The following is a 26203-nucleotide window of genomic DNA, read 5'->3' as shown; positions in this document are numbered from 1 at the left end:
TGGTTGTCCAATTGATTTAAAAAAATGTGTTGCTGGAAAAGCGCAGCAGGTCAGGCAGCATCCAAGGAGCAGGGGAATCGACGTTTCGGGCATAAGCCCTTCTTCAGGAATGAGGAAGGTGTGCCAAGCAGGCTAAGATAAAAGGTAGGGAGGAGGGACTTGGGGGAGGGACGTTGGGAATGCGATAGGTGGAAGGAGGTTAAGGTGAGGGTGATAGGCCGGAGAGGGGGTGGGGGCGGAGAGGTCGGGAAGAAGATTGCAGGTCAAGAAGGCGGTGCTGAGTCCGAGGGTTGGGACTGAGATATGGTGGGGGGAGGGGAAATGAGGAAGCTGGAGAAATCTGCATTCATCCCTTGTGGTTGGAGGGTTCCTAGGCGGAAGATGAGGCGCTCTTCCTCCAGGCGTCGTGTTGCCATGGTCTGGCAATGGAGGAGGCCAAGGACCTGCTTGTCCTTGGCGGAGTGGGAGGGGAGTTAAAGTGTTCAGCCACGGGCGGTTGGGTTGGTTGGTGCGGGTGTCCCAGAGGTGTTCTCTGAAACGTTCCGCAAGTAGGTGGCCTGTCTCCCCAATGTAGAGGAGGCCACATCGGGTGCAGTGGATGCAGTAAATGATGTGTGTGGAGGTGCAGATGAATTTGTGACGGATATGGAAGGATCCCTTGGGGCCTTGGAGGGAAGTGAGGGGGGAGGTGTGGGCACAAGTTTTGCATTTCTTGCGGTTGTGGAGGAAGGTGCCGGGAGTATAGGTTGGGTTGGTGGGGGGTGTGGACCTGATGAGGGAGTCGCGGAGGGAGTGGTCTTTCCGGAATGCTGATAGGGGAGGGGAGGGAAATACACCCTTGGTGGTGGGGTCTGTTTGGAGGTGGCGGAAATGACGAAGGATGGTACGATGTATCTGGAGGTTGGTGGGGTGGTAGGCGAGGACCAATTGGGTTCTGTTCTGGTGGCGATTGGAGGGGCGGGGTTCAAGGGCGGAGGAGTGGGAAATGGAGGAGATGCGATGGAGAGCATTGTCAACCAAGTCTGAGGGGAAATTGCGGTCTTTGAAGAAGGAGGTCACCTGGGTTGTTCGGTATTGGAATTGGTCCTCCTGGGACAGATGCGGCGGAGGCGAAGGAATTGGGAATATGGGATGGCTTTTTACAGGGGACAGGGTGGGAGGAGGTGTAATCTAGGAAGCTGTGGGAGTCAGTGGGTTTATAGTAAATGTCCGTGTTGAGTCGGTCGCCCGAGATAGAAATGGAGAGGTTAGGAAGGGGAGGGAGGAGTCTGAGACGGTCCAGGTAAATTTGAGGTCGGGGTGGAAGGTGTTAGTAAAGTGGATGAACTGTTCAACCTCCTTGTGGGAGCATGAGATAGCGCCGATACAGTCATCGATGTAGTGGAGGAAAAGGTGGGGGGTGGTGCCAGTGTAGCTGCAGAAGATGGACTGTTCCACATATCCGAGGAAGAGGCAGGCATAGCTGGGGCCCATGCGGGTGCCCATGGCTACTTCTTTGGTTTGGAGGAAGTGGGAGGATTGGAAAGAGAAGTTGTTCAGAGTGAGGACCAGTTCAGTCAGTCGAAGGAGGGTGTCAGTGGAAGAGTACTGGTTGGGTCGGCGGGAAAGGAAGAAGCGGAGGGCTTTGAGGCCTTCGTGATGGAGGATGGAGGTGTATAGGGACTGGATGTCCATGGTGAAGATAAGGCGATGGGGGCCAGGGAAGCGAAAATCATGGAGGAGGTGGAGGGCGTGGGTGGTATCCCGAACGTAGGTGGGGAGTTCTTGGACTAAGGGGGACAGGACTGTGTCGAGGTATGCAGAGATGAGTTCGGTGGGGCAAGAGCAGGCGGAGACAATGGGTCGGCCGGGGCAGTCAGGTTTGTGGATTTTGGGCAGGAGATAGAAATGGGTGGTGCAGGGTTGTGGGACTATGAGCTTGGAGGCGGTGGATGGGAGATTCCCTGAGGTGATGAGGTCTGGGAGATGATGGTTTGGTGGTGGGAGGTGGGGTCATGATCAAGGGGGCAGTAGGAGGAGGTGTCCGCGAGCTGGCGTTTAGCCTCAGGAATGTAAAGATCGGTGCACCAAACTACCACCGCGCCTCCCTTGTCTGCGGGTTTGATAGTGAGGTTGGGATTGGAGCGGAGGGAGTGGAGGGCTGCACATTGCGAGGGTGAGAGGGGTGGACAGGTTGAGGCGGTTAATGTTGCAGTGGCAGTTGGCTATGAAGAGATTGAGGGTGGGTAAGAGGCCAGCATAGGGTGTCCAGGTGGATGGGGTGTGTTGGAGGCGGGAGAGGAGTCGTCAGAGGTGGGCGAGAATCCTGGTTGAAGAAGTAGGCGCGGAGGCGAAGGCGGCGGAAGAATTGTTCGATGTCTCGCCGCATGTTGAACTCGTTAATCCGGGAGCGTAGGGGGATGAAGGTGAGGCCTCTGCTGAGGACTGATCTTTCATCCTCAGAGAGAGGGAGGTCTGGAGAGATGGTGAAAACATGGCAGGGCTGGGAGCTAGGACCTGGTGTGGGGCCGGAGCTGGGAGTGGGGGCGGGGTTAGGCGTGTGGGTGGAGTTGGGCGTGGGGGTGGAGATCAGCGTGGAGGCGGAGATGCATGCAGCGTGGTCGTTGTGCAGGTGAGTGGCGTCACTGGGGGCGGAAGTAGATGCGGCGACGGCTACTCTGGGGGCGGAAGTGGTTGCGGCGATGGCAGAAACGGTGTTGTTCCTGGTGGCTGTTGACCCCGCGACGGCCGCAAATCTTTTGGCGATGGTCTTCCTGGCGATCGTGGAGGCGGTTGTCTGGACAGCGATCACGCAGGCTGCATGGTCGGTGGGGGCGGAAGTGACATCATGGTTGCTGCAGCGGTTGCGTGGGTAATGGCGCCTGAGTGGTTCTGGGGGCTGATGGAAGATACTGGAACGGTTGAGGAATCCGGACTGTTGGGGTATGTCCATTGAGTGTTCCATTGATTTGTTTGTAGGTCTTGTCGTTGAAGGTGAAGTGGATAGTAAGGCAAAGGTCTGTGAGCTTGAGGATGCTGCCCTTGCTGCTGGATTTGGTGCTATCTGGTTTGTGTCCTTAGTTTGTCTAGTAGTGCAGGGATGGAGTGGAATGAGTCTTCTACTAGGCACAAAAGCTTTGTACACCAACGTGACTGACCAGGAATGGACAAAACACGTTAGATGAGCCATCAGCATCAAACAACAGCAGACCAAAGCAAAATAAGAACCAGCCCTACAAGAAAAACTGGACAAGCTCACATAAAGGAACAACACAGACAATTCAGAAGCTTGGATTAAGAGCTTGTTAGGCTGACTACTAACAGACACGGAAAAAGCCGCCCGAGTAAGAGGGATGAACTACAGAGATGCAGACAAAAAGAACTTCCTAGCAGCATTGGAATCAACCCTGAAAGACAATGGACTCACAGAAGAAACCCAGCAGACAATCGGGCAGACAGTAGCATCAACACTAATCAGGAAGAAAGAAGGGAACACCCTCAACACACAGGAAAGGAAAGCCCTAGAAGGACCAGGGCACCAACTAGCCACCAAAAGACATGACCAGCTATCACTAGTATCTTTACAAACAGACAGACAAAGAAGGACAACACTTCGACTGGGACAACACATCCAACCTAGCACAGTCTAAACAGGGACATGCACGGGAACTCCTAGAGGCCTGGCATTCAAATCAGAACTCCATCAATAAGCACATCGATTTGGACTCAATTACCAACCTCTGAGAAAAAGAACCAGAAATGATATCACCCACCTTAACAGACCAAGACACACACACAGAAAGCGGGACAGAACACCAGCACTTCAACGGAAGCGCACTGAAGATGTTACCTAGCCTGGTGACAAAACATCCTTCTTCAAGGACCGCAATTTCCCCCCCGACGTGGTCGACAGTGCCCTCCACCGCATCTCCTCCACTTCCCGCTCCTCCGCCCTTGAGCCCCGCCCCTCCAACCGCCACCAGGACAGAACCCCACTGGCCCTCACCTACCACCCCACCAATCTCCATGTACAGCGCATCATCCGCCGTCACTTCCGCCACCTCTAAACAGACCCCAGCACCAAGGATATATTTCCCTCCCCTCCCCTATCAGCTTTCCGTAGAGACCACTCCCTCCGCGACTCCCTTGTCAGATCCACGGACCCAACCTCCACTCCCGGCACCTTCCCTTGCAACCGCAGGAGGTGCAACACTTGCGCCCACACCTCCCCCCTCACTTCTCTCCAAGGCCCCAAAGGAAGCTTCCATATCCACCACAGATTCACCTGCACCTCCACCCACATCATCTACTGCATCCGCTGCAGCCGGTGTGGCCTCCTCTATATTGGGGAGACAGGCCGCCTACTTGCGGAGCGATTCAGAGAGCACCTCTGGGCCACCCGGACGAACCAACCCAACCACCCTGTAGCACAGCATTTCAACTCCCCCTCCCACTCCACCGAGGATATGCAGGTCATTGGACTCATCCACTGCCAAACCACAACAACGCGACGGTCGGAGGAGGAGCGTCTTATCTTCCGACTGGGAACCCTCCAACCACAGGGGATGAACTTGGACTTCACCAGTTTCTTCATCCCCCCTCCCCCCACCTTGTCTCAGCCGAATCCCTCCAGCCCGGCACCGCCTTCCTGACCTGCAGTCTTCTTCTTGACCTCTCCGCCTCCATCCTACTCCGACCTATCACCCTCACCTTGACCTCTTTCCACCTATCACATTTCCAACGCCCCTCCTCCAAGTCCCTCCTCCCTACCTTTTATCTTCTCCTGCTGAACACTCTCTGCTCATTCCTGAAGAAGGGCCTGTGCCCGAAACGTCGAATCTCCTGTTCCCTGGATGCTGCCTGACCTGCTGTGCTGTTCCAGCAATAAAGTTTCGACAAAACATCTGAAAATAAACCTATCAGCTCAGCGAGCAAACTTTACAAATATTTTCACACAGTGATGTTGTCTCATCCCTTAAGCTGTTGACTTTCTGCTAATTTCATGATTGCACTCATGTGACTCTAGGCATATCATTTCTGTCAGGGGGAGAGTTGTGAATAGTAATATCACAGCTCAGTCCAATTTTATACTCATTCGTTGACTCCATATGTCCACCTTTAGCAAATCAAGAAATGTTGATCAGAAATGGGAGCATCAGCTAGTTACTTGCTGCCTAATTCATACCTTTAGTATTGCACAGTGAGACAATTTGAAAAGGCTGGGGGTCAAAGATGAGACTTTCCTTCCCTATATGGACCTGCCAATAGGGAAATGTGAGATCTGTAATCTTATATTTTTTTTTATCAGGTAGTTGTCATTGCAGTTAAATCTGCATGTTAATTATGTATTTTTGATATCATATTGGTGAGCCAAATCAATATTCTTTTTATACAATACTTTTGTATAAAAATAATTACACTCAACAATATATCCAGGCTTGAGCTGACAAGTGGCAAGTAAGACTCACGCCACATAAATACCAGGCAATAACAGTCTCCAATAAGAGACAATTGAACTTCCACCCCTTGAGATTCAAGAGTGTTACAATCACTGAATTCCCCACTATCAATATCCTATGGGTTACCATTGACCAGAAACTCAACTAGACTCCCCATATCAATAAGGTGGCTACTTAGTGATAATGTCACCCCCTGACTCCCTAAAGTCTGGCACCGTCTACATGGCACAAATCAAGAGTGTGGTGTAATACTCCCCACTTGACTGGATGAGTGCAACTCCAATAACACAAGAAACTTGACACAATCCAGTGAAAAACAGCCAATTTGATTGACACCACATCCCCAAGCATTTGCTCCTTCCGCCACCAATGCTCAGTAGCAAAATTGAAATCCAGTGATGCCTGGAAAATGAGACAATAGTTGAGTGCAAGATGAGATTTAGCATTCAGTAACGTGATAGCTTGCCAAAATTCATCCATTTGTTTCATACTTGAAAATAAGCCAATAATGTCAGATGTTGTTTTGGGAATGGTAATCCTTTTGACCAAGAAACCAGGAGGCACACGGAGCACAATATACATTTATTCCAAAAAAATTGTGGAAATGCTAACTTTTAATTAATATAAAACTGTCAAAAAATTAGGAGATAATTACCTCCTAAAGACAGTTTCAAGATGTGAAAGGCATTACATAAATTCAAGTTATCGATTTCCAAATATAAGACATTGCATTTGGCAAGATTACAAAACTACATAAGAGGAAAAATGCAAACATTTAATGGCTAGATATTTCAGTTTCATTTTGGGATATTGTAAAGTCTATGGAAGGAAGCTGTGGAATTGAATATGAATTTGAAAATACATCATACCTAGAATAAATTAAGCTCCCAGAGAGCTACATTATATTGTCTGGTATTTAAAAGTCAAATTTGCTATGCCAGCTCATCGCTCATAACCCTGTAGCAGGAGGTAGTGCGCTGCCCTTTTGAACTGCTGCACGTCTTGTGGTGTAGATGCATCCACGGTGCTATTGGGAAGAAAGGTACAAAAGTGTAATTCAGAGACCGTGAAGGAATGGCAAGGAATAGAGACCTAGACGGGAACTTGCATTTGGTAAAACTCCCATACATCTCCTGTTCCTGTCCTTCTAGGTTGGTAGAGGTCACATGTTTGAAAGATACGTTAAAAGAGTTTTGGTGAATTAGTGCAGTCTTGCAGCTCTTAAACACTGCTGCCTCTGTGTGTTGGTGGTGCGGGGCATGAATGGTGAAATTGGTGGATGGGGTTGCTTTACCCTGAATGCTGTTATGCTTCTTGACTGTTGTTGGACCAGCACTCAAAAAGTGAAGAATATTCCATCACACTCCAGACTGTGCCTTTAAAATAGTAAACAAGCTTTGAGGAAACAGATGGTGAGTTACTTGACACTGACCTACACTTGTGTCTACAGTACTTATCCGGCTGACAGCTCAGTTTTTGGCTAATGGTAACCCCAGGATGTTGTTAGTGTGGGGTTCAGTGATGGTGATGCCATTGAATGACAAGGGGAGATGGTTAGATACAGTTGCTATCCTCAAAGCACGTGAAGAAAAATGAAATAGTGTTGTTCACAATATTTTAATGAGTAAATAAGGGGAAATCATATCCAGTGACACAAGGATCAGTAACCTCAAGGCAGAAATTTAGGATTATCGTCATAAGAACAGATATTTTTCTTTGTTCAAGGTGGGATCTGGATCTCTCCATCAGAAAGACTGATAGAAGCATAATCATAGCACTTTCAAAAGGAAATTGGATAAATACTTGCATGGGAAAAGATTAGCAGGCCAGTGGTGAAAGGGCAGCAGGTAGTACTAATTGGACAGCTATTTGATGAGCCAGCTCCAGCAGAATGGGCCAAACAACAGCCTACTGTATGTAACATTCTATAATGCTATAATGTAAGGATCAGGCAAGCAAATTAGACCTTGTAACTGGTTCTCCTATAATCAGATAACCCATGATGGTCCTGGATTTCGGCTCAGTTTACGTCACTCCTTAAACGTTGATACAGCACTCTCTTTGAGAGTGTATGAACTAAAAAGGCAAAAATGCAAGAACCTTATTTTGTGTAGATGAAACAGCACTCAAGTTATTTTGTAGGTGAAAAGTTTGGTGTGCAACAGGCACGTTGCAGTTAAGTCTGCATTTTATGACTGAAGCTTTGCTTAATCGCTTTGGAATTCTTTGTATTACTAGACATTAAATACAATGGTCCTACATTGTTTAGTAATAATGCGCTTTTGCTTAACTGTTTTACTGAGTAGATTAAGGTTATTATGAATACTATAATTAAAGTGAAGAGTTATATCATTTCAGTAAAGACTATTTACCATTGTTGAAGCATCAGCCTTGGCTCAGTGATATCACTCCCACCACTGAGTCAGAAGGTCGTATATTCCAATTACATTCTTGAATCCACATTGTAGGTTGACACTTCAATGTAGTGCTCACAACGCTAACAGTCATTCATTCACCCATTCATATTGTATTGTTCTTCCTTTAACTTTCACTTTCCCCCATCTCTTGTTCAATCTTGGTTGGGTACAATTTATGGTTAGGAGCAACTATACAGCACTTTGTACAAGTGGCTATGATTCAGCTATATGTATGACCTTATATGGGGTGCATTGTTCACCTGTTCTTGTTTGACATCCAAATGCATATTCTAGTCGGCAGCCACTGGAGAACGTTCAGGACTGGGACCAATGATTGCTCTAATATTTTCGGAAGTGTATAAGTGACTTATTTAAGTGCACATTCTCTTTAAATATTTATGTGCTCAGTAATTTAAAGGTTCCAACAATTGCATGAACTGTGTGGGGACTTGCAGGTTACTAGGTGATGGCACAACGTTGAGGAAACATTGACAGAAATCCTGACTGACTGTTCTTTTCATGAACATAATAGTCCTGAGGCCACTTGTAATAACTAGTCAGAGTAGCTTATTCATTAGAAATTAATAATGGAATCTCACAGTTCTTCTGTTTGCACAACACAGTGCTTTACCAATAGGCCAGTGGTGGCATTTTCTTTGAGAATTACAAAACATCTAATTCGCTCTGAAGTCTGATGCAATGGTTTGCTACATGTCTTTTAATATCTTTTTGTACCCTTTATAAATCTAACATTTGTAGCTTCTTTTGCTACAGTTTAGTCAAAAATATTATCAGAATCCTATTGGAGGATCTGCCTGGGTTCTACTCCAGATTGATATACAGTGATACCAATTGGAAAACATTTGTACAAGTATTACCTTACTTCTGATGAATTATACAATAAAGCAGGACACGGTTATAGCATTTAAAAGACATTTGGATAAGTACACTGATTAGGAACGTGTAAAAACAATAGCTGCATGGGAGTTGCTACCACACATTAAATCATAGGTAAGAAAGAAAAAAAGGTACTGGGCCCACTTTTGCTTGTTATTTATATAAATAACTTGGATGAGAAGATTGAAGGCATGGCTAGAAAGTTTGTGGTTGACACCAAAATTGATGGTATAGTGGACAGTGAAAAAGGTTACCGAAGATTACAAAGAGATCTTGATCTATTAGGTCAATGGGCTGAGGAGTGCCACATGCTGTTTAATTTGGATACATGTGAGGCACTGCATTTTGGTAATACAAACAAGGGCAGGACTTATACAATTAATGGTCAGGCCTAGGTAGTTTTGTAGAACAGAGAGACCTAGGGTTTCAGGTACATAATTCATTGAAATTTGCATCACGGGTAGACACGATGGTTAAGACAGTGTTTAGCATGCTTGCCTTCATTGCTCAGACCTTTAAGTATTGGAGTTGGGATGTCATTGTTAAGGTTGTACAGGATATTGCTGAGACCTATTCTGGAGTACTGTGTGCAGTTCTGGTTGACCTGCTATAGGAAGGATATTATTAAATCAGAGAAGATTTTACAGGATGTTGCTGGGAATGGAGTAGTTGTGTTATCAGGAGAGACTGGATAGGCTGGGATGTTTTTCACTGGAGCGTAGAAAGTGGACGGGTGACTTTACAGTGGTTTATAAAATCATGAGCATAAGTTTAGGTGAATAGCAAGGGTTTTTTTCCTGGTGAAGTTCAAATCTAGCGGACATATTTTTAAGGTAAGAGGAGAGAGTTTTAAAAAGGACACGGGTGGCAACTTTTTTTACACACAGAGTGGTTTGTACATGGAATGAACTGCCAGAGGAAGTGGTGGATGTGGATACAGTTACAACATTTAAATGACATGAACAGGAAAGATTTGGAGGACTATGGCAAGTGGGAATAGTTTGTTTTGGGAACATGGTCAGCGTGGACTGAGGGGTTTGTTTCCCTCCTGTATGACTGTATGATCCCTTCATGGTAAGTGGAGATGCTATGAGAGAGTATTGAATAGGTGGCATGGTATCAGTCTAATATTGCATGTAAGTAAATATCAGTAATAACTATCTATAAATAATCATTGAATATCTATTTTATGTAACTATGTCACTAAAATTAATTTAAATATTTTACTACTGTTATAAATGTTACTTCTCAGGCTGAGTACTCATATGTTGTGCTAATAGGCTGTAAATATTATTGCTTTTTTTTATTGTTGTGGCTCTGTTCGCCGAGCTGGAAATTTTTGTTGCAAACATTTCGTCCCCTGTCTAGGTGTCTAGGGCAAGCCAAACAAAGAACAGCCAGGGAATTCCTAGAAGCATGGCACTCATCCACAAACTCCATCAACAAACACATCGACCTGGACCCAATATACCGGCCACTACAGTGGACAGCTGAAACTGACAACCGGAAGCGGCAGGGACAGGCCACTATAAATGCCGGAGGAAACACCACAGAAGCGCTTCACAGGAGGCTCCCAAGCACTGAGGATGTCACCTAGACAGGGGACGAAACGTTTGCAACAAAAATTTCCAGCTCGGCGAACAGAACCACAACAACGAGCACTCGAGCTACAAATCTTCACCCAAACTTAGCTTTTTTTTTATTTTTCAGTCATCTTGTTGGAATTGTGGCCAACAATGGAGAACTCACTCATAATGCTTCACTAAAAGGCAGTCATTTTGTGCAACTTTGTGACCAGAGAGACATTCCTATCGTATTTCTTCAAAACACACGACCAAATGTTACCATGGCTGGAACATTATCTAAGGTAATACAGAGATGGTTTATGCAGCAGTATCATAGTTTGATGTTGTCACTGAATAGATTCTCAAATACAATCAGTTCTGTTATAATGTGAGTTTCTTCAACATGAATTGGCTTTACCGCTATTGAAGAATTTAGACCGTTATTTATAGAATGTGAACATCCCTTATCTGTATTGGCTATAATGGCCCCATTTGAGATTGTGACCCCATTAGTTTTAGCGGTGTGACTATTGCACAATTTTCTTGTAAAGTGAGATTGCACGAGAACGGAACTATTGAGTTATATCAGAACCGACTAGTACGCTGCAGTGTACAATTTAACTCGAGAATCAAGAAGGTCCCAGATTATTCATTAATTTATATGACTTAGCTGATCTCAGCTAGGGTAGTATTGCCCTCTAGACTGGGTATGATTTTCATGACTGAATTGCTGTTCATGAACAATTTCTGGAAATTGAATTAATGTAGGTGTCTGTGATTACCTCCAGATTTGTATGATCTGACAATCTTGACTGTCTAAACTTTGCGTTGAACAATAATCACGAGGGCAAAGTTTAAAAATGTGTAAGTGCATGTCAAATCATGAATCTCTAACATGAATCAGTACCAATATGGGGAGAAAATTGGGTTGGTGGAATGTGTTGTTGAGAACCATGTGTGTACACCCTTGAAAACCTAAAAGGAGCAATTTTCCTGCAAAATGAATTGCAAGCATGATGCCTTAATCTGTCAAGAGTTCAGAAATCAGATTTTTGTCATCAAGATAACCCTTGTGATTAAATTCTCTGTATTTAGATGGCAACTGTTTCAAATTCTCACCATCAGGTGACATCAAGCCTTATGACATATGTTTGCACCTTGTTTAAATACACAGGCATCACTTCTTTTAACAGATTTGGGCAGCCAGCACTTGTTAGCTTAGACATGGCATTAGCAGACATGGGGTCCCAAGCATCTTCTGGCTTTTATTTATTCCTTTAGCAAACATTGACAGGTAGGAAGATACAACTTATCGCACAGGGAAGGGCAGAGAACTTGTGGAGGTAGGAATCAGTGAAAAGTACATGTAAAAGTCCTAACAAGTTTAGTGTTGTTGCTATCCAACATAATATTGCACCACTGTCAGAGGTGCAGCTTCTGCCAGCAGCCTACACAGCAAGCCCAAGTCAAAAGAGAGGAGTGTTTGTGGAATAAGGTGAACGTCAGTTTGTCAGGGAGGTTGGCCACAATTGGTTAGGAAATTGGTTTGACACAAATCTGGGGATTCCTGTTGTTGCAGTCTAGGTTGGACCATGCTCAGACCCTGGAGGTTTGGTTGAAGCAGTTTATTTTATGCTATACTCAACAACCTTACTTGCTGATCCATTGGGGTGCTGTTGCAAAATCCGTCCAAAGGATAGACCATGGTCGATTAGGATGGAGCACTGACTTGAGGTGGGTGGGGAAGGTGCAACAAGCCAGGAGCCTTTCAAGAGGTTGGTCCTTGGGTTTGCCAAAGTTGTGGTCAGCTCAAATCTAGATATTAACTTGGGTTTGTGAAGGAATTGTCACAGTTATATGAGGCAATTTCAGATAGTAGGCTGAAACCTATTAGTGTCTTTGAGGAGACAACTTCAAGGGAGATGATTACTCTGGCCTCCGTGTGGGTAGGGTGCAATCCCAGCAACGGTTTAGAGACCTCCATGATATTGGGCTCTGAGGGTAAAAGAGTACATGAATTTTAATATAAAGTGGCTCATCTGAAGTGGTAACGAGGGTGTCATTGGTGCCACAGGGATGGCAGTGAAAATGGGGTCAAGAATCAGAGTCTGAAAGTCATTCACACAAAGTTGGAATCTCACCACATTAGTAAAAGAGTCAATTGCATTATAAGGTCAGAAACTGGGACAAACTTCTTGCAAAATGGGAGGAATTGGCTTTTCAAAGACGGTACGTGAACCCTGTTCAGGGACCATTTGCTCTCATTATTATTCAAATGATTGAACAGTGCTATCTGTCTTCAATTCACAGTTAACCTGAAAGTGGACATTCTTGAAATAATCCAATTCAGACATGCAATCATGCACCCGCTAATTGCCAAGTTGTGATGTATGAGCTCAACAATACTCAATGTAGCAAGGCACTGTCACAAAAGTCTGAATTTCTCAATTAGCCAAGGCACACACTTCTAAGGGTATTGAAGCCTCCATGTTATAGCTGCCATTTTCTGCCAAACAACAGTAAGCTTGCTGTGCCATAGCAGAAGCAGAGTTGGGGAATGGGGCTGGAGTTTGCTGGGGGCATCTTGTTAGCTTTCTAATGCCAAGGCCAAATAGTGGTAATTGGCTGGTTACTACACATCTATCTGCTCTCAATCATCAGTAAAATGATTGAAAGGTCATGAACAGTACTATTCAGCAGCACTTGCTTAGCAAAACCCTGCTCACTAATGTTCAGGTGAGTTCTGCCAGGGCTACTCATGGTTTGGTCTAAACAATGGATAAAAGACCTAAAATGAAGAGAAAGGGTGAGACTAATTGCCTTTGACATCAAGCCTGCATTTGACCATCTGTGGCATCAAGAACCCCTTGCAAAATTAGAATCAATGGGTATCGGAGAAAGCTCTGCACAAGTTGGAGTTATATCTAGCACAAAGGAAGATGGCTGTGGTTGTTGGAGGTCAGTTAACACGGTTGCAGGAAATCTCTGCAGGAGTTCTTCAGGGTAGTGTCCTAGGCCCAACTATCTTCAGTTGCTTCATCAATGACTTTCCATCATAAAGTCAGACATGGGGACACTCATCAATGATTGCACAATGTTCAGCACCATCCCAACTCCTCAGGTACTTAAGCAGTCCATGTTGAAATGCAACAAAACCTAAGTTTGGATTGACAAAATGGCAATCAACAATCATGCCACAGAACTGTTGGCCAGACCATTTCCAACAAGAGAGAATGTAACGATCATCCTTGCCATTCAATGGCACTACCATTAGAGTCCCCCACTATCAACGTCTTGCAGTACTATTGACCAGGCATTGAACTGGACTAGCTATATAAACACTGTGGCTACAAGAGGAGGTCAGAGTCTAGGAATCTTGCAACAATTGACTCACCTCCAGACTTCTGGAAACCAGTCTACCATTAACAAGACTCAAGACAGGGATAAGTTGGAATACCATTTGCCTGATGCATACAGCTCCAACAACACTCCAGAAACATAACACCAGCAGGACTGAGCATCCTGGTTGATTTACTTCAAACTCTCAAACATTCTCTCCCTCCATCACTGACTCACCGATACAGAAGTATTTGCCATCTATAAGAAGCATGACAGAAATTCAACAAAGCTCCATATTCTAAACACATGACCACGATCACCTAGAAAGACAAGTACAGCACACACACCTGCAAGTGACCCTCTGAGTTACTTATTAAATTGACTTGGAAATATGTTAATATATAAAATAAGGGCAGGAATATGCCATTTGGTCCTTTTGAGCTTGCTCTGCCATTCATTATAATCATAGTTAATTATCCATCTCAATAGCCAGTTCCCACTTTTGTCCCATATTCTTCGATCCCTTTTAGCCCAGTGCTATATCCAAGTTCTTAAAATCATGCAATGTTTGGCCTCAACTGCTTTCTGTGGTAGTGAATTTCACAGAGTCACCACTTTCTGGGTGAATAAAGTTTTCCCCATCTCAGTCCTAAATGATTTACTCTGTATCCTGAGATTATGACCCTTGATTCCGGACATTCCCAGTTTATCAAGAACATTGTTCCTGCATCCACCATGTCTCATCCTGTTAGAATTTTATAAATTTCTATGAAATCACCTGTGTCATTCTTCTGAACTTCAGCAAATGTAATCCTAACTAATTCAACCTTGCATACATTAGTCCTGCCATCCTAGGAATCAATCTGGTAAATCTTTGTTGCACTCCCTCTATAGCAAGAATATTGTTTCTCAGATAAGGAGACCAAAACTGTACACAATATTACAGGTATGGTCTCACCAAGGCTCTGTATAGACATCCCTGCTCCTGTACTCAAATTCTCTAGCTATGCAGGCATCATTCCATTTGTCACCTTAACTGTCTGCTACACCTGCATGCTTACTGTCACTGACTGGTTTACAGGGACATCAAAATGTCATTGCACATTCCTTTTTCTCAATTTATAGCTATTTGGATAATAATCCACCTTGCAGTTTTTGCTCCCAAAGTAGATAGCTCTCAATTATACACATTATACTGCATCTGCCATGCAGTTTCTCACTCACTCAGATTGACCAAATGACATTGAAGTATCTCTGCATCCTTCTCACAATTCACCCTCCCACCCAGCTTTGAGTGATCTGCAAATTTGGAGATGTTAGATTTAGTTTCTTCATCCAAATCATTAATATCTATTGTAAGTAGCTCAGGCCCGAGCACCGATTCCTAATATACCTCACTAGTCACTGCCTGCCTTTTGGAAAAAGTCCCGTTTGTTCGTACCCTTTTCTATTCCTCTCAACACTCTACCCCCCCCCCAAGTACCATGTGCTTTAATTTTACACATTAATCTCGCAATGTGGGACTTCGTGGAAAATTTTCTGAAAATCTAAATAAACCACATCCACTAGCTCCCTCTCATCAACTCTGCAAGTCACATCCTCAAAGAATTCCAGTAGACTTATCAAGCGTGATTTCCCTTCCATAAATCTTTGCTGACTCTGTCCAATCCTGCTATCTTTTTCCAAGTGCTTTGCTATTAAATCTTTTATAACTTTTATAATCTTTTTCTCCACTACTGATGTCAGGCTGTCTGGACCTTAATCCTGATTTTCTGTCTGCCTCTCTTCTTAAATAGAGGTGTTAGTTACCCTCCAATCTGTAGGAACTGTACCAGAGTCAATAGAATCTTAGAAGATGACCACTAATGTGTCCACTATTTCTAGTGACACTTCCTTAACTACTCTGGGATGTAGATGATCAATCCCAACAATTTCCTCAATACCATTTTCATACCTAATACTGATTTCCTTCAGGTCCTCCAACGTTTCTAGTATGTTATTTGTGTCTTCCTTTGTGAGTACAGAACCAAAGTACATATTTATTTGGTCAACCATTTCTTTACTCCCCAATATAAATTCCTCTGTTTCTAACTGTACGGTACTTACATTTGTCTTTTCCAATCTTTTTCTCTTCGCATATCTCTAGAAACTTTTACCATCAGTTTTTTTGTTTCTTGTAAGCTTTTACTGTATTTTCCCTGAATTTCCCCTTCCTTGCTGAATTCGAAATTGCTCCTACTACTCAGGTGTAATGTATGCCTGTTCCTTGGATCTAATAGCATCTCTAATTTCTGTAGTAAGCCTTGGTTTGGTCACCGTTCCCATTTTACTTTTGCATGAGGCAGGAATGAACAACTGATATAGTTCACCCATGAACTCTCTGAGCGATTGCATTGAGTTTTGCGGTCATCCATTTAGAATCCCCCAATCTATCATTGCGACTCATGCCTCATACCATCATACATCATTGAAACACCATTTCCTCTATTTAGTTTCAGGACTATAGTCTCAGAGTCAACTCCATCATGTCCAGTTGATGATGAGTACTACGGTTGCTAATCTTCATAATGGGCTCAAGGGGCCTTGCACAACTAGATTACACAATAGCCAGCCTAGGATGACTTGTTCTCCTGTTGGTTCTTTAATGTATTAGTGCTGAAATCCATCCCATATACACTCTTGAAATATGTCTTCTGTGCCATTGTCACTAATTTGGTTTACCCAACCTACATGCAGATTAAAGTAACCCAGTAATGTAACAGTTTTCCTTTGAAAATGACAGACATGAGACATATTTCCTTCTGAAATATGTGGAAGATGAAAGTTGCTAAAGTCTCAAAGGATCATAGGCTGTTCTCTCTAATCGGAGAGATGACTCTCTCTCTGGTGGTGAGTTGAACCTGCTGGTCACCATGCCTTAGGTATGGAAGCATTACGCATCACACACATACATACATACATACATACATACATACATACATACACACATACACACACACACACATACATACACACACACATACATACACACACACATACATACACACATACACATCGTTCAGCCGTTGGAACTTACGTCGGTCATATAGGTCCAAGAAGACTACAGCAGATGTTAGACCACAAAAGAGGATATTAGAAACAAAATTGCTGGGAAATCGCAGCAGGCCATGCAAGATCAGTTCTGAAGAAGGGTCACTGGACCCTAAATGTTAACTATGCTTTCTTTCCACAGATGCTGCCAGGCCTGTTGAGATTTTCCAGCAATTTCCAATTTTCAATCTGATTACCAGCATCCACAGTTCTTCTAGTTTTTGGTTTAAGAAGATAGTAGGTCAGCTGTTCAAAAACTTTGAGAGTGGTTGTTTTTAAGAAGTGTCCTAAAGGAGGGAAGAGAGGTGGAGGAGTGTAGGAAGGGATTTTCAGAACATGGAACTTATACAACTAATTGTATGGCCACCAGTGGTGGACCAATTATAGTTAAAAATGCACAAGAGGTTGGTATGAGAGGCGTATAAATATCTTGGAGAGCTGTGGCACTAAAGAAGTCTACAGAGATAAGGAGGGATTTGGAAATGAAGATGAGAATTTTCAAGGTAAGATGTTGTTTTGACTCAGGTCCAATGTGTGTCAGGGAGCACCAGATTGTAGGAGAATGGGGTAGGCTGAGAGTTCAGGCAAGAGCATCAGACTTTGAAATAATCTTGGGTTTGTGGAGGATTGAATGAGGAAACCAGCCATGAGGACGTTAGGATAGTTGAGTCTGGAGGTAACAATGGCATGAATGAGAGTTTCAACAGCCTATGATCTGAGACAGTGTTGAGGATGAAAACAGATGGTTTTAGTTATGGCACAAATGTGATATTGGAAACTAATCTCCAATCATGTGGCATCATAGTTCCAAATGGACTGACTTAATCTCAGACTGTTGGTAGGCAGAGATCTGGTATTGGTAGTTGGGGAATAGTGTTTGAAGAGAGACCAGAAAGGATGGCTTTAGTTTTTCCATAGTTAATTAGAGGAAATTTCATTAACAGGACAGTTAAGGGAGGTGATTAAAAGATTGAGTGTGGTATCATCAGTGTGAATGTTACAACTAAAGCTTTGATCTTAGATGATGTCATTGAGGTACAGCTGTAGATGAGAAATAGGAGAGGACCTAGGATCAATCCTCTTTCAAATATTTATCATATTCTTTCTTGGCCCAGACAGAATTGTAGTCACTTGTTAGGTTTGGTGTAGGAGTAGCATTTCTTCAGCATTAAACCATATCCTCCTGACAGTGAGATTGCATTCTCTTCGTAAGTGAAATGCATCACTGGTGTTGTTCACACATGCACTCTTAAGCAGGTATCACTATGGAGAAAATTTTAACTGGGAGTGGGGTTCCAGCAGATAGGGGAGGAACAAGTATCAAAATTACCTAGTGTCAGCAGTGAAATGAGCAGCACTTGGCTGATGGTTGGGATCAGATTTTTGGAGAGTCAAATCCACAAACTGGCACCAAAAGAAGCTTTGTTAGTACATGCAGGGAGTAGGTTTCAGTGGGTCAGGCTGGAGAATACCAAGGCTGAGGAAACCAAAACCTTTCAACTGTTCCTGGGCACACAATGAAATGGCCTCATTTAGTTCTGGAGCCATTTCTCACTGCCTTCACCTGGTAAGAAACCTGCAGAGGTTCCTTAACTAGGCCAGTTAAAAATTAGTCAAAGCCTAAAGTCTTTGGCAATTTATATGCTTGTTAAAAGGACTCTGAACTGACCCAACAGGTGCTTTTCTCTAAAGAGCAAGCAGATTAAAACCCAAGACTCCAGATTTGGCTAGAACATCAGTCAATAAGCGACACAGTGGCTCAGTGGTTAGTACTGCTGCCTCATAGCGCTAGGGACCCATGTTCGATTCCCGCCTCGGGCAACTGTCTGTGTGGAGTTTGCACATACTCCCTGTGTCTGCTTGGGTTTCTTCTGGGTGCTCCAAAGATGTGCTGGTCTGGTGAATTGGCCATGCTAAATTGTCCCATAGTGTTAGGTGCATTAGTCAGAGGTAAGTTTAGGGTAGGGGAATGGGTCTGGGTGGATTACTCTTCAGAGGGTCAGTGTAGACCTGTTGGGCCGAAGGGCCTGATTCCATACTGTAGGGAATCTAATCAAAACTGAGAGATCAATTGTGACTGTTTTTCCTGTTTCTGCAAGTGGCTGGGATTAAAATTGCCCCTTTATGTTTCAATCAGGAATGGATATACTGGATGACTCTACTTGCCTCCTTAGTCCATGAAGATTTAGACCTAAAAATTGCATTGAATACGCATGACTGTGAATTCTCTCATCTCATTACACAAGCAGATGAGAAGAACTGGGATTGCATGGCTTGAATACTGCCACTGGATATAATGGGAACCTGCTTACCAGAACATCCAGAAAATATGGTGCAAATCAAACAGTCAATCACCCCATCAAGTTCAAGCATTTTACATGTTTAGTGTCCTGGAGATCTGTTTGGGATAGTAGGTTTGGGTTAGGGTTCCTTTGGTATAGTGGTACTTCTGGGCCAAGAGATGTAAGTTCAAATTGCACCTGCTCCTGGTTCTGAACAGGTTGTGTCCGATCTGTAAAAGCTGAAAGGCTGTTATCTTTTCTAATTCTTTTGGACATGTTTGAGACCAGTACTTTCTGAATCTGAGCCCACGGTCCTTTAAAACCTGGGCTAATTGTTCATCAGTGTTAGCGTTTAATATAAGGAATGTGAATGGCCATGTTTCAAGAATTAATTTGATAAAATCAGCACAGAAGGTGCTTTTGTGTGCCCACATTTTCAAGACTTGTTTTCCTTTGAGTTGAGAGGTTATCTAATGACTTCTGTCTACTGCTATTACCTCACTAATCCTTTTAATGGTAATTAAAATGTATGTTCTTGGTGTTCATTCGGAAGTTCACAATAAAGAATAATCAATATTGAAAATACTGTTTCCTCTTTTAAATCTTCTCCTGATTCATGTGCATTATATAATTCAGCAAATCATCTTGTGGTTTTCTTTATAGGCTGAAGATGTTACCAACCAACTTAAGGCCCAGGGCACGATGATATCAGCTGTGGCATGTTCCACCGTTCCCAAGATAACCATTATAATTGGAGGCTGCTATGGTGGTGAAAGTTTTCCTATGGTACATTCTAGAAATGTTGTTGTATGGCCCTCATACCATTGAAGATAATTGTAGTTTAAAAGTAGTGTTTTCTAGGAGTTCTATCTTATGGAAAAGCACAGGCAGAACATAGTCTAGTTAGTTTAATAATAATAATTCTATTCTGAGATTCAATTCCTGGTCTACACTCTGTTGGCTCCTCTTTGGGGATGATAGGAATAATTTAGTATCCTGAAGTTAGGAGGGTAAAGACAAGCCAAAGCTATTGTTCCTGATCTCTATTCAGTGCCTACTGCTGGACGGTGTACTCATATATGTCAGACAAAATATTTGGGCTTGCCTGTGATTCCTTTTTGTTTTGTTGGTTCAGTTCTAATCAAGGCAAGAACTGGGTTAAAAGTGATGGTGAGATGAGACTTCTGTCTACTGCTATTACCTCACTATAACTGACCTGTTTTTTCTGGATCAGGAATCATCTGGTACGCCAAAAAAGCTTTAGCAGGATCCTGCTAATGATCCTGCTAATGGGACTATCACTTCTGCACACAGAGAGTCAAGAAGTCATTTAAAGAGTGCAACAAAGCTCCAAAGAGGGAACAAGATGCTCACAGTGTGCAACTGACACTCAACTTTGCTTACTGACCCTCATACAAACCTACATCCAAAATAGAACAAGATGCTTATTCTTCTTTTGCTGATTTTCTGCTTGTGGTCCTGGTGTCATTGAGCCTGCAAAACAGTGTACAAGTAGGCTGTTTACCTGCCACACTGCATCCAGTGAGTGTTCTTGACACCATAAGTTTCAGTTGTGACATTTTTAGAAATGCTTTTCCCTCATTTTCTCCCACATTTTATGGGCATCACTTAACTATTGTGCAATTAATTGAATTACCAACAATAAATTGAGTGAGGAGAAAGGAGTTGATGCAGCAAATTAGAGTAATGTTGCCCTAAATCAATTACATGTGTGCAGTTCAATCTGGAAGTGGGATAGAAGTGGCAATATTAATATTGTAATATGAACAGTACTGTTGCAGCCTTAGACATAGGGTAATTTAAAAGGGCTTACTGATGACTTGTCCAATTCTGATTGTTAAATATATATCCATGAAGATTATTTTCTATATATCACTGTTACCTCAACCAAACCAAGAGAAATGGTGTTAATAGTTTGTGCAAATTCTCTGGGAGTCTGCTGAAATTTGGGATAAATGTGTGTAAAATCTTTAGGCCACTATTTTAATGCTGAAAATTTCACAAATATTATTGTACTTGTCTTAGGGTTCCATTTGATAAGAAAATTCTTCTGTTCTATTTGTGGCCATGTAAATGAAAGTTAACAAATGGAAGATTATAATTAAGAAAATAGTACAGGAGGGCACATTATTGGTTATTGCACGTTATGTTCACTTGGATCTCTGTGGATAATGTTAAAGTGAAATTTGCATATGTTTCAGTGCGGTAGATCATTTGATCCGAACTTCCTTTTTCTATGGCCCAATGCCAGGATTGGACTAGTTGGCCCAAGTTACTTCCGAGAGATCCAGGAATCCGATGGTGAAATCCAAGATGAGACACAACTGAAGATCATGAAAGAAATGTTAGTATTGTCAGATCAGCCATGAACCCCCAATAAATGGTGGAGCAGGCTTGGGCCAAACAGCCTATTCCTGTTCCTATTTCTTATGGTCTTAGTTTCAATAATAACTGTTCACTAGTAATTTCAACACTAGACCTTTTATAGTTAATTTTAATCCTGTTTTCAGTCATTATCAATGTATGTCCATCCAGCACATCTGGCCTGATATAATCAAAATTAGATATTATGTCTGATAATATGGTATATATTATCAGTATTGTGACCTCTGCTTTTTCTGATATGCTTTAATAACTTGGCCTTCAAATTGCATGCATAATATTGAAATTTATAGAAGGTTTGAAACTTGTAGGTACAGTAAGTAAACTGTGAAGAAGATTGTACGAGTTTAAGATGACATGGGCAGGTTGGTGCAATGAATGTGCAGAAAATTCTAAGTTGAAACATTTAGATCAAAGTATTGAGATGGTTTTCTTTTGACCAAAGAATATAAAGAGGATATTTTACTCAATAATTTAAAATCATGACTGGTTTAGGTAAAGTAATTAGAGAATGTTTCCAATAGTTGACAATAACCAGAAAGCACAGATTTAAGGTGATTGATAAAGAAAGCAGAGGCAACATGAAGAACTTCTCACACAATGAGAATTTGGGATTTTGTATGTGCTGCTTACTAGGTTGATAGACAGATTAAATAACAGCATTCGAAAGGAAATTTGACACATTATTGAAGGAGAAATTATTGCAGCAATATGGTGAGGGGTTACAGAAATAGGAATGTATTGAAAAGGGACAGCAATCATTTCTTGGGCTAAATGACCTCCTGGATCGTGTACTTTTTTTATGATTACTGTGCTCTTAAAGCCTCCTTTGGTGATCACTTAGCACCATCCAAGTTGGGCATTAATCAAGAGGCCTGTCTATTATAGCTGTTCACTGGATAACTTCACTAAGTCATCAAGGGAACCTCATTTTATAATCTAAAGCTAAAATCAGGAGTTAATTGACCAGTTTAGCTGTTGATAAACTCTTTATCAATGTCAGATTAAAAAAAATGCCTCTCAGATTTGGTGGAACCCGAAAATGTATTGATGAATTAAAAATTTCAGCACCTTTTGTCATCAAAAACAGCATCACAGATTCCACAATTAGTTGTAAACATGCTAGTCTTATAATTTTTAATTTGATCAACAAGTCTTAGTTTTATGCAAATAATCTTGAAGTCTGAACTACATGAAACATCTGTTAATTGTAAATTGATAAAAAGGAGTGAGGTATAACCTTTTACTGTATTTACAGATTTTAGAAATAGTTCAACCCTCTATAAATGTGATTAATATATGTACTTTGCATTTGGTTCAAAGTAATGTAGAAAGTCTAATTTAAATGATTGTATGGTTTCACACCAAAACCATTTTTCTCTTCAGGCTGGAGAACGAGAGTTCTGCTTTTCACTCCTCTTCCAGAATTTGGGATGATGGTATAATACTGCCTAAAGACACTCGGATGGTAAATTCACATTTCAATTAGTTATAGTTTGTGCTGCATTTGCCCGGTTATGTTCTTATTTCATAATAGCCCCTCCTCATTCCTGGGTTTTTTCCCTTCTATTCCTGATACATTTTCACAAGTGCAAGAATTGTCTGCATATCTCACTCTAGGGGTCATTTATTACTTGTGACATTTTTCAATTTGTAAAAGTAAAAGGCAATTAGGAGTATATAGTCCTTTGTATGTAGCAATTTCCAGAGTCAAAATGATGAATTATTAACAAGCTATCTCAAAATCTATTTCTATGAGGCTTTATTAAGATAATGTCTGCAGAGATGTTTTCATTTGGAAACATGTTTTCTAAACTGTAAATCAAAATGAAAAATTTGATCCATATCACATATGTAGAAATATGCCTTGGTGAACTGGGGTAAATTTCTTACTTTGCATGCTTTTTGAAAAGAAATCAATGAAACTTTTTTGAACATTTACTGACTTGGTTTCTCCCTGTCTTTCTCTATTCTGAAGGCACTGACTAAAGGATTGGGTATGAGTCCATGGGTACTAACAGCTTCTAAGTTATTCATCTAGTAATGTTGTAGAACAGAGAGACATAGGGGTTCAGGAACATAATTCTTTGGCGTTTGCGTCACATGTAAACAGGGTGGTTAAGAAGGCATTTAATGCACTTGCCTTCATTGCTCATACCTATGAGTATAGGAGTTGGGACGTTGAATTAAGGTTATACAGAATGTTGGTGAGGCCTCTTCTGGAGTACTGTGTCCAATTCTGGTAGCCCTGTTATAGGAAAGATATTATTCAGCTGGAGAGGATTCCTAACAAATTTACCAGAATGTTATCAGGAATGGAGAGTTTGAGTTTTAAGGAGAGGCTGAATAGGGTGAGACTTTTTCTCACTGGAGCGTAGGAAGTGGAGAGGTGACCTTATGGAGGTTTAGAAGATCATGAGGGGCATAGATAAGATGAATGGCAGGTGTTCTTTCCCTAGGATGAAACATTTCAAGACTAGGGGGCATATTTTTAAGGTGAGAGAAGAAAGATTTTAAAAAGACACATGGGACAACTTTTTTTTTAACGCAGAATGGTTTGTGTGTGGAATGAACTTTCAGAGGATGTGGTGGATGAGGGTACAGTTACAACATGTAAAAAAACATTTTGATAAGTAAATTATTAAGAAATGTTTGGACGAGTATGGGCCAAATGCAGGCAGGTGGGGCTAGTTTAATTTGGGGTTCTGGTCAGCATGGACAGGTTGGACTATTTCGGTGCTGTATGACTTTGACTGTAGTGGGAATAGTTGCCAGTGTCTCAGAGGATGATAAGGTTGATCTCTCATTACAGAGAGATGACTGGTGTTGAGTTTAACCTGAGGGTCACCACATCTCAAGGTGACTGGTGAGGTCAGGAAGGCAGGACTTTCATAGTGCCGTCAGGCAGTGTGGGAATTTGACCCACATTATTGGAGTCAATCTGCATCATAAACCAGCAGTTCAGCTAACTGAACTAACTGACTCCCTAGTTATTCAGTTATGAGAAGTATGAAAGCTAAGTCTGATCTTCATGTAGTTACTAGCAGTCACCTCAGAAGTGGGACCTTGACTAATTTTTCTCCCCCCCCTGATTCAGTAGCAGTGAGATCAGTTGCAGTAGTATTGCTATACCTCCATTTTGGTCAGCACCTCTCAAACAGAGTTTCAGGCTATTCAGATGTTCCAACATACAAGGCTGACATTATGGCTGTGTGATGTGGGTAACTACCTAAAGAGCCTTTGTTAAAAGTAAGTGACCAAACAGAACTCGGAGGTTTCCTTTGCTCCACTTGGGCTCCTGACTAAGAATTGTTTCCTCCTTCCAACTAAACTGTCCATGCTCCTGCCCTTTGTGAGTTCCTGCCTTCCTAGCCTCATGCTCAACTTGCTCAATGCTGTGCTCTCTATGTATTCCATCCTCTCCAGCTATGTATCCTGTCACTCTCCAGCTCGGTTTGTCTATTTGACTGTGCTGTGCTGTCTCTGTGATCCTGCTTTATTTCTGTTCTCCTAATGCTTTCTCCATTCTGTGCTGTCTCTATTTGTGCTAAAGATAGACATAAACTCGAGTGAGAAGCAGATACCCACAGATCTCTAAGTTATTAATAGTTAACTTCATATTACAAAAATGTTGCAAAAAGAAGTCTTTTATAGTATTATAATTTAGTTTCATGTGTTACTGTTTCATTTGGAAAGGGTTCCTTTAATCAAAAAAAGTTTTGAGCCCATGGTTTAGTTGAGCAATCTACACTTGGAACAAACATTAACTTGATTCTTACTGGGCTGTCTGACTTAGTATTACCCAGAATGTGCCACATTATTAAGCCTTGATTAAGGGTCCTACTTCATTCACGTTCCTAAAATGCAAGGTAAATTACGATTTTCAAAACAGGGAACAAATACACAAAAAGTGTTCCTTGACTTTGATTTTTCTTTCCTCTTGTTATGACTAACTCTTATTATCTTTCCACAGCTATATTTCTTTCACATTTGAATTCCAAATATGCATAAGAGCCTACTTCATTGTTCTTCTGCCTTCACTGGTATGATAGCTGCCCTCTTAGTCTCAATTTTGAAAGTTGTAAGTTTAAAAACAGTTGATGATTGACTGATCTAGCAACTGTGTACCTTCTCTTTCTCCATGGTCAAATTGTTTATTACTCCAGTACTATCATCGAGAGCAGAAACAATAGCAAATTTCTTATCTCCATCATAAATTGTTTCATCTTTCTTCGTTCATAATCTGTGTTCACCTGGAACTCCACATGTAAAGAACTCTGTGACTTTTTTTATTGTTAAAATAAAATTCATTTGCAAAGTTGACTCTTCTGAACCTCTTTCAACTCTTGCTTCTAAAATAGACCTTTTTTGAATTGACCATTATATTAGTTCTGGCCTGCCATATATTTTGAGTATTGTCTTCCGTTGTCCTCTATTTCTAGTCAAACCTGTTCTCCTTTTCCTACTTCCAAGAAGAGATGCAATGATCTGGAAGCTGCTTTCTGTTAGACTTGTCAGTGCTTTGGTGATGTTTCAAAGGTTCTCAATCATCATTTAGGGTTTTTACAAATATATTAAGGACAAAAGAGTAACTCGGGAGAGAATAGGGCCTCTCAAAGATCAGAGCTGAAAATGTGTTCCTGGAAAAGCGCAGCAGGTCAGGGAGCATCCAAGGAGCAGGAGAATCAACGTTTCGGGCATGAGTCCTTCTTCAGGAATTCCTGAAGAAGGGCTCATGCCCGAAACATTGATTCTCCTGCTCCTTGGATACT

General features: G+C 42.1%; 1 protein-coding gene across 3 annotated transcripts in view; it reads left to right on the top strand.

Moving 5' to 3' along the window:
• Window positions 1–26203, top strand: part of LOC122554404 (uncharacterized) — an 85471-nt gene that overhangs the window by 56862 nt on the left and 2406 nt on the right. Inside the window, exons 9-13 of one of the 3 annotated variants that reach the window (XM_043699370.2) lie at window positions 10463–10619; window positions 19692–19814; window positions 21251–21393; window positions 22818–22899; window positions 25405–26050. In XM_043699370.2, coding sequence (XP_043555305.1) covers window positions 10463–10619; window positions 19692–19814; window positions 21251–21393; window positions 22818–22899; window positions 25405–25425 — 526 coding nt within the window. In that variant the 3' untranslated portion in view covers window positions 25426–26050. Of the gene's footprint in view, window positions 1–10462; window positions 10620–19691; window positions 19815–20262; window positions 20571–21250; window positions 21394–22817; window positions 22900–25404; window positions 26051–26203 lie in introns of those variants that run through there. The other 2 variants (XR_006312986.2, XM_043699369.2) reach the window with 2 other exon arrangements.

The sequence above is a fragment of the Chiloscyllium plagiosum genome, unplaced genomic scaffold (genome assembly GCF_037043375.1).
Source record: "Chiloscyllium plagiosum isolate Xiang-an unplaced genomic scaffold, Cpla_swu_hap1 HiC_scaffold_9, whole genome shotgun sequence".
In the NCBI taxonomy this organism is placed as follows: Eukaryota; Metazoa; Chordata; class Chondrichthyes; order Orectolobiformes; family Hemiscylliidae; genus Chiloscyllium; species Chiloscyllium plagiosum.
The sequence above is the reverse complement of the archived record's forward strand: the minus strand, read 5'-3'. Positions and strand labels throughout refer to the sequence as shown.